Raw genomic sequence first — 9,634 nt, 5'->3', positions numbered from 1 at the left:
ATAGAGATCACGTTAGTTTAGAATTATCATGGTAATTACAGTGAATAACTATTGGATTTGGTACACAATCCAACTGGTGGCTTATATGTCGGCATAAATGTAAACTATTGGTAAAAATAGATGCGAAATTACAAAACACAAAAAGGGTTTTTTAAGCTACCTGTAAAAGCTTTATCCTATATTCTCACTATAAAAACTTACTGGAATTTGAATATTAACGAATTCTTGAAAGCGTACTCGGCTCATGTATTGAACAATACTTTATAACACGCATCAGCAGCACATAATGGCACGACTAATTCTAAACTCATTATCAGTTCGCTGACTTTGTCAAAGTTGCAGCATCAAATTAGGCAACTTCTGGCAAACAGGCGGGGAATATATTTAATCGTTTAGTATTAAGTAAACATATAAAACAGTGATTGAGGGAATTAAACAATAATTAACTCACGTATCTGTTTTATAATTGAGCTCATCGTTACTGAGATAGGGTCGAAACTATTCGTTTAACGTGTGTTAATCGTAAACATTGGTTATCGCTTGAATTTTACGATGCAATAAATATCATACTAGAACAAAGTATTGTATTCGTTTTATTTTCACAATTTCAATTAAAATGTTCATGCAGTGTATAATACTCATTTATTTATGTAAAAAAATATATATATTCTGTCGATTACATCACTGAACTGTATCAAAAGCCTGATCAAGTACAACGCCTTCACATGATGATGAGATTTTTACAGAAAATATGCACGACTCTATTCATGATTCACTCTATTTGCTATTGCTTTACCTAATCTGCAAACCACGATGTAAAATTTATTCATCAAAACTTTATAGTATTATATTTTAGATTAACGTAGGCCTAACTGTAAATATTGGTAAAATTTTCAAAACAATTTTTATGAATAGAAGCGAGGACTGAAACGGTTAAACACAAAAAAAACGTGACGTCATGACGACGTGTTACTAGAGTTAAGTTACGTCATAAAGTGTGTCGTCACGAAAGTGATTACCAGGGAAATTAGGAATTGGAGCAAAAATAGATATTGTTTGCTTGTCTGTAGAGAGATGTGTATGATACAAATTTTTTCCTTCGAACTGTAGGCCAAAGACGTATTGTTACTATATATTTTTTTACTGATTGACTCTCACCCTGAGTCATGGAATTGTGAGACAACTAAGAAGTCATAAGTTCTTTATTCCAGAATTACAAAATTACATTGAATTGGAATAGTCAAGTTTATATTAAGAGGAAAGAAAGAAAAAGAAGAAAGAAGAAAGAAGAAGAAAGATAAGAAGAAAGAACCATCGATTCAACCATCGAGAAACATCTCCAAAACATGGACGGTTTAACTTTTAATAAGACTAAGAACCCGATCATTGTTTGTGTACTGTTCGGACAGTTTGAGGTGGAATCTCTATGACGTAGGTTCCACGCTCTAATCCACCATCAATTGAATGCATCCATTTGATTTCAATCCATCCATTTGATTTGAGTTTACCATTTGATTGATCTTTTGGCTGTGATGGACTTATCGTGCTAGACGTTGTAATCAAATCACCCTCCATTTTTGAATTAAAACATAAACGACACTTATGTGTTTAATATTATAAATTAATCATCCAGCTATAATTCTCCAAATCAATACTAGTATCAGTAACAATGTGAGCTTCTAACCGCCCTGTTAACCACTGTCTAATATTGTCAATTATAACATTCAACCACATTCTGTTTCCCTTATTATTATTGTTAGGAATTTATGAATATTTAGAAATGTTAGTGTGGTTTATTATCACCAAACCCTGTCAATTGCACAGTATTTTCTCGCCAATGTAATACTATACTTAGGTAATTTATTGAAGTTAACGTACCTTTGTTAACGCTCTTAAAGTTAGGTATCTAAATTGTTAATTCTTACGGTATATCACTTTAATGTCCGATGTCATACCTGTACCTAGAATTAATTTTTAAAGCTGCATTTATCTGGAATATTTTATTTAATATTCACCTTAAGTATCTTATCTGTTACTTTTTTCATACATGGTCACAAGTAATCAAAATATAAAAACAGTTTCAAATAGTTATATATAAATTATAAATTTTAGCTAAGAAATTGTTTACATAACATTATACCCAATTGACCAAATTAATCATATACACCAACACTAAATGCTCAACACGTACGAAAAACACAACCTCAATCGTCAGCACAGCATTGAATAGTTGCAATGCATTATTGGAAACCAATAACTGTACTCTGCCGATTTATAATTTCCAATGGCTTAGTTATAGCATTCCAGAATGTTTTCACTCGGTAAATACCTTTTTAACTGTACGATACGTCGTCATCGTACTGTACGTTTTGGGGTCAGGGATGGGGCGTTGTAATAAATACACTTGTTACATTTTAAAAGGGCTCAGAGGGCCGCAAAGGGTATACGGTGTTGACGGGACTAATACATGGTGTGGACTTACGTGAGGAGAGGGGTTTTAGGCTTGTTCGGAAAGGTGGTGTGATGGTGGCGTGATATGACGTCACGGGAAATAGCCATGAGCTGTTTTATTAGAAATATCGCCTGATTTTGCATATTGCCAACCTAAACAGAAATTGTGGTTACATGATGGTATGAGTGTCAAACTATTGTAACATTATGGTACAAATTATCAGAATATGGTACAATCCTCCCCTCTTAAGTTTTGTGATGCTATCGGTTACTATAATCTTGAAAACTTATAATCACAAATAACAATACCAGAATATCTTATTAATTTATTATTATTTTTGTTTGCCAATCATTTAAATGAGAATGAGAATCAATCAATCATCAGTTCAATATATATATAACATGTATATATGGTCAAAATTCACACATTAAAAACACAAGTAAATGAAACACACTCTTGAAATCATAAACCTTAATAACATTAAACATTGAACCTTGATGATATTAAATAATGATAACACACATAATGGTACACACAATTCAATAAATACACATTTGAAAATCATTGATAAGGATATATAATAAATAAATCTATATACAAGTCATGTCCGGGTATTCAATTAAAGGTCTAATCTTATTACAGGTTTGCGCTCCCGTACAGGAAAGCGTCTAGTAGGCGTCTGTCTGTTTACATTTGGCGATTTGTTTACATTTGGAGGCGAAGCCAATGACCCCGCTCTTTCAATGTTTTGGTTTGCGTCAGGTGACCTAGTCAATATCGGAGTTTTCTGCCCGACTGTGCCCGGAAGAGCTCGCATACCTTCGCTACTGTTCCCTGTCAGTGTGTGGTCTGGCGAATTTTGCAATGTTGCCGGTTTTCTGTCTGGAAGCGACGTTGTCAGATCGTTTTTGGGAAATTCTACTACTAAATCTGACTGCTGCCCTAGCTTAGACTGTAAAGCTATCAACTGGTCTATGTGACGCTTCCACTGAACGCCTGATTCTAGTTCAACTAAATAAGTTACAGGACCCAGTTTTTCAATAACTGTAGCCTCTATCCATCTCTCCCTTCCCCTGTAATCTTTAGCTAATACAGGTTGATTAACAAATAATCTACGAGTTGTGACACCACCATAAGCTGAAACTTGTCTGTTTTGATTACTACTAATGACATCCTTCACATTAGGTCTAATTAAGTCCAACCTCGATTTCAGAGATCTGCCTAACATTAACTCTGCTGGTGTTTGATTGGTTGTGGAATGTACTGTATTTCTGTATGTAAACAAAAAATTTGATAATGCTAAGTTCAAATCAGAAGTGTCTTGTAGTGCTATTCTAAGTTTGTGTTTTACTGTTCTTACAGCATTCTCGGCTAAGCCATTAGTCTTTGGGTTGTATGGTGGAGAAAATGTGTGTTTGATTCCATTTTTTTGCAAAAATGTTTGGAATTCTGTACTTGTGAAAGGTGGTCCATTGTCACTGACAATGTGATCTACTAAGCCAAATCTAGCAAACAATTCTCTAAGATGAGATATTGTGTGTTTTGCTTGCGTTGATGGAACGGGTAACACTTCCGGCCACTTTGAATAAGCATCTTTAATTACTAAAAATAACTTTGATTGAAAAGGTCCGAAAAAATCAATATGAATCCGGGACCACACCTTATCTGGTACATTCCAAGTGTGCAAAATCGACTTGGGCGGAGTTACACGTTCCTTCAAGCATGATGTACAATTACCAGCAATTTGTTCAATATCCAAATCGATATTTGGCCACCAAACATAGGATCTTGCCAACGCCTTCATTCTTACTATCCCTACATGGCCATTGTGTAATTCTTGTAAAATATGTGTTCTAAACTTGCTTGGTATGACGATCCTGTAACCCCACATTAGGAGTCCTTGTTCAAAAGTTAATTGTGACTGTCGCACAAAAAATGGATTTAACATAGGATCCCTCTCATTTACGTCATTTGGCCATCCAAATCTAACATAACTTATCACTCTACTTAGTATAGGATCTAGTGCTGACTCTCGTTTTACTTCTACATAACTTAGAGGAAGTTCACTCTCAATTAAACACTGTAAATAGGTACCTACAATATTTACATTTAAGTCCTTGTCATTGATTTCATCGTTCACAGGATTACTTACTGGTAAACGTGATAGACCATCGGCATTTCCGTTACATTCGGATTTAACATAAGAAATGTCGTACTGATAACCTGATAGAAACAATGCGTAGCGTTGGAGCCTACTAGCTGCAAATGCAGGTAAACCTTGTTTAGGTCCAAAAATAGCTACAAGCGGTTTGTGGTCTGTTTTTAACAAAAAATGGTTACCATACAAGTACTGGTTGAATTTTTTTACTCCATAAACTATACTAAGAGCTTCTTTGTCAATCTGTGAATACTGCTTTTCAGTATCATTTAACACTCTACTTGTAAATGCAATAGGTCTTTCAGTACCGTCTGTTTGAATTTGACTTAGAACTGCACCTATACCATAGGCACTAGCGTCACATGCTAACGTTAACTTTAACTTAGGGTCAAAATGAGCTAGTACTTGGGCTGATACTAGTTTTTGCTTAACTTCTTCAAAAGCTTTCTTACACGCTAAATTCCATACAAATTCAGTGTCTTTCCTCAATAACATATACATAGGGGTAAGTATGGTTGAGATTCTAGGTATGAAACGAGCGTAGTAGTTAACTAAGCCTAAAAATGCTTTTAATTGGGTGACATCTTTTGGTTCTGGGGCGTTTACAATGGCTTTGACCTTGTCTTGTGAAGTTTCCAACCCTCGTTTGCTTATGACAAACCCTAGATACTCTAAACTTTCACAGAAAAATTTACATTTACTTTTACTGACTGTGAAACCATTGTCTTGTAGTCGTTTACAAACTAACTTTAATTTACTAATATGTTCAGAGTCATTTTGTCCTGTTACAAGAATGTCATCTAGAAATACCGCTACACCTGGTATTCCTTGTAAGGTTTGCTCCATTGTGCGCTGGAAAATACCAGGAGCAGATGATATGCCATAACATAACCTATTGTACTCAAACAAGCCCTTATGGGTACTAATTGTACATAACTTTTTACTTTCATCATCTAGTCTTAGTTGTTGATACGCTTGTGACAAATCTATTTTAGAAAACCTGTCTCCATTTTGCAAACTGGAGAACAATTCTTCAATCTTAGGTAAAGGGTGTCTGTCTATCTCTAAGAAAGGATTTAGCGTTACTTTATAGTCTCCACACAATCTTAACTGACCATTTGTTTTCAAAACTGGTACTACAGGGGTAGCCCATTGGCTTGAATTTACTGGTGAAATAATACTCTCAGCTTCTAAACGTGCTAGTTCTGCTTCTACTTTATTTTTAAGTGTGAAAGGTAAGGTCCTTGGCTTATGATATTTAGGGGTTGCATTAGGTTTTAGTTTAAGTTTGACTGGTTCTCCCTTAAAACAAGCTAGCTTGTCTGTGAAAACATCAGGGAATTCCTCATACAACTGTTTAACTAGCTGCTTGCCCTGCTGATGTACTGTGACATTTGTTTGTTTGTTTACATTGGTAACTGCGGTGTCGGCCACCTCAGTCGGCGCGCTAGTGTCGACCATTCTGCTAGCAGAACAGCTGACAGGTGTACCAACTGAGCTGTCATCCACAGCTGATTGAACATTGTTTACTTTACTACTATTTTTGATACTAACAACTAGCTGCAGTGCTTTCATCCAATCCCTACCTAACAATGGGTTTGCACCGTTAGGGACAACATACAGCTCTAATTGTTTACAAATACCTTCATGTTTTACATTTACACATAGTTTACCGATAGGTACGATCTTTTCGTGTGTGTACGAACTAAGAACTAAGCTTGTTGGTAGTAACTTTACGTGACTTAACTTTACTTTGTAATCTTTTTCAGATATAACTGACACACAAGCTCCGGTATCAATTTCAAATAGGATCTTTTTGCTCTCTACCTCTAATTGCACTCTAATTGGTTCTACTTTTTTCCTAACTTCTACTCCCTGTACCTGAAATAAGTTAGATATGTCATATACCGTGTCTTCGTCTACACTTTGTTCAGGGACATTTTCTGTTACATAATGTTGCCTAGCATTAGCATTACTGTACTTTGAATTAAAATACGACTTATTTCCTCCCCTAGACTGTCCATTAGTCTTAGATACATCATTATACTGTTTACTAAAATGGGGCCTATTTGCACTTCTACTCTTAGATCTACAAGCTTTTTCAAGATGTCCTTTCTTCTTACAGAAATTGCAATTGTACTCACGATACCGACATTGCAGAGTATTGTGATTGTTCTTTCCACAGCAGTTGCACTCCCGGGGCTGTGACGTTGCCGAACCTCTGTTGGCTGCGAATTTTCCCCCGCTTCCGCTTGGTGCTGTCCTTGTCGTCTGGCTGAGGCGCTGAAGTCGTCCTCCTGGATTAAGCGTCATCTGGGCTGCTCCTTTCTCGGCGAACTCCATTGACGTTGCCAGCTGTACTGCCTTGTCGTAGGTCAGGTTATCCTCCCCCAGCAGTCGTCTCTGGATGTGGTGGTTCTTGAGGCCTGATACCAGTCTGTCGCGTAGATGGTCTGGAAGCTTGTCCCCAAACTCACAATGTTGCGATAGCTGCTTAAGTTGTACGATATAATCACTCACTGTTTCGTGTTCTAACTGATGTCTGCGGCTGAATTTAAAACGTTCTGTAATAAACGACGGTTTCGGGTGTAAATGTTTACCGACCGTGTCTACAATTTCCTCGTACGTCTTGGACGAAGGTTTATCAGGTGTGATTAAGTCCTTTAACAATTTATACGTCCTGACTCCCATTACCGTTAGTAGTGTGCTCGCTTTCTTTGTGGCATTAATCCCGTTGCAGTCTACAAAAAGTTCAAATCGCTCTGTATACGATTGCCAAGTTTCTTCGGCGCTGTCAAAAGGACCGATATTACCAATTGTTGCCATGTTTGTTGAAAAATACGTTTCCGCTAACTGTCCGAATTGTTCGAAATAACTTTCAGTCAACGGCATAAGTGCCTTTTTTACACTTATTTAACTGTCCGTAGTCTAATATTACGTCCATAAAACAAAGAATAACGTTATGTTAGGTGTACCTTTCTACACTCACGAAAACGTTTCCGCCAAGAATATGAGTCTGAGTCAATATTCGCGGTTGTTTGACGTTCGTCGGCCGTTTCTTCACGTTCACTTGTCACTTTGTTCACTTGCACTGTCACTTTGTTCACTTGCACTGTAACTTTGTTCACTTGCACTGTCACTTTGTTCGCGAATTTAAGTTTTAAAACGCGATAATATTCCGTGTTCCTCGTCGCCAGTTGTACGATACGTCGTCATCGTACTGTACGTTTTGGGGTCAGGGATGGGGCGTTGTAATAAATACACTTGTTACATTTTAAAAGGGCTCAGAGGGCCGCAAAGGGTATACGGTGTTGACGGGACTAATACATGGTGTGGACTTACGTGAGGAGAGGGGTTTTAGGCTTGTTCGGAAAGGTGGTGTGATGGTGGCGTGATATGACGTCACGGGAAATAGCCATGAGCTGTTTTATTAGAAATATCGCCTGATTTTGCATATTGCCAACCTAAACAGAAATTGTGGTTACATGATGGTATGAGTGTCAAACTATTGTAACATTATGGTACAAATTATCAGAATATGGTACATTAACGAAAATATTTATTTACTGAATTGAGGGTCTGAAATACATAAAATGCATGTCTACTATTTCCAGCGAACTGTATTTACTTTGTTCATGTTGATTCAGTCTGTTAATTAAAGTTCATTATGCCATTATGTATTTATCTAATATATAAAATTCTCGTGTCACAGTGTTTGTCTGCAAACTCCTCCGGAACGACTTCACCGATCGTTATGAAATTTGGTGTGTAAATTCTGTAGGTATGCGAATCGGACGTAAACCATTTCCCGTTTCGCAATTCTTAAAAGGGCTCCGCCCCAGTGGCTCTGCAGATTCCCATGTTAACCTTATGAGAAATGGAATTAATGAATCTTAACAGCTGTTCCAATTAAACAAGTTGGTTCTGTCCTATGATGTTCAATAGCATTAAAGTTACAAGGATTACCAACAGGGTGCAGCACTATTATTTCTTTTACATTTATGACAACAGCTAATTTGCAACCAAAAGGTGAGTGAGCGTAGCGAACGAACTTCAACCTGGAGGCGAGTGAGCGTAGCGAACGAGCTAACCTGAAGGCAAGTGAGCGCAGCGAACGAGCTCCAACCTAAAGGTGAGTGAGCGTAGCGAACGAGCTCCAACCCAAAGGTGAGTGAGCGTAGCGAACAAACTTCAACCAGGACGTGATTGAGCGATGCGAACGAGATCATCTTGAAAATTAAACGTAACGGTACTTTCTTTCCATCGGTCTGTCTTAGGGGAAACCTATAACTTAGGCGATACGAAGTTCGCCGGGTCAGCTAGTCTATATATATAAAATCCAACGTATGTTTGTTTGTATGTATGTATGTTTGTTTGTTTGTTCTTTATGGACTCCGAAACCGCTTGACAGATTGTAATGCAACTTTCAGGCATTATTTATGACAACAGCTAATTTGCAACCAAAAGGTGAGTGAGCGTAGCGAACGAACTTCAACCTGGAGGCGAGTTAGCGTAGCAAATTAGCTAACCTGAAGGCAAGTGAGCGCAGCGAACGAGCTCCAACCTAAAGGTGAGTGAGCGTAGCGAACGAACTTCAACCAGGATCTTGAAAATGAACAAGCATTTGACATAAAACCACATTAGGACAGGACGACGTCTGTCGGGCCAGCTAGTTTTTTTATATAAAACTGTTAACACCATTTTTAACACTAACTGATGTAACTTTTCATCTCCATAAATAATAATTTGTCTACACATTACGTTCACAAAAAAAAAATATCTTATCGTACACGAACTCTATACATAATGAAGCGTTCATTACAGATTTGTCAGGGTAGGTAAAACCGAGCTAGAACTAAACACTGTTTAAACGGTGACAAATATCTTGCTTGACCAAAGGTGTGAGTTCTACCTCTGGTCATTTAACTTATACAATCACAGGCAATCTGTGCATACTTGACAAGCTGTAGATATACTGTAAAACTTATGTATTTTAAAAATAAAATATTAAATATACAAAGACA

General features: G+C 37.1%; 1 protein-coding gene across 1 annotated transcript; it reads right to left on the bottom strand.

The window, feature by feature from the left end:
• Positions 1-2,514: 2,514 nt before the first annotated feature.
• Positions 2,515-7,563, bottom strand: LOC128983366 (uncharacterized). Its single transcript, XM_054402625.1, has 2 exons — positions 6,755-7,563; positions 2,515-2,604 (listed from the first exon to the last, which is right to left on the bottom strand). Exons 1-2 carry the CDS (start codon positions 7,500-7,502, stop codon positions 2,543-2,545), a joined length of 810 nt encoding a protein of 269 aa, XP_054258600.1. The 5' UTR covers positions 7,503-7,563; the 3' UTR covers positions 2,515-2,542.
• Positions 7,564-9,634: the final 2,071 nt, after the last annotated feature.

The sequence above is a fragment of the Macrosteles quadrilineatus genome, unplaced genomic scaffold, assembly GCF_028750875.1.
Source record: "Macrosteles quadrilineatus isolate MER2022 unplaced genomic scaffold, UCM_ALF_1.0 Scaffold_1__1_contigs__length_201487025, whole genome shotgun sequence".
Taxonomy (NCBI): Eukaryota; Metazoa; Arthropoda; class Insecta; order Hemiptera; family Cicadellidae; genus Macrosteles; species Macrosteles quadrilineatus.
Note: the sequence above shows the minus strand (reverse complement) of the source record. Positions and strands in the feature narration are given on the sequence as shown.

What these genes read in the sequence shown, in the direction of transcription:
- LOC128983366 (XM_054402625.1), bottom strand. Translation starts at nt 7,502, where the DNA reads ATGCCGTTGACTGAAAGTTATTTCGAACAATTCGGACAGTTAGCGGAA. An exon ending in TACTCTGCAATGTCGGTATC is followed by an intron (nt 2,605 to 6,754) that starts GTGAGTACAATT and finishes ATTTCTGTTTAG; the next exon opens with GTTGGCAATATGCAAAATCA.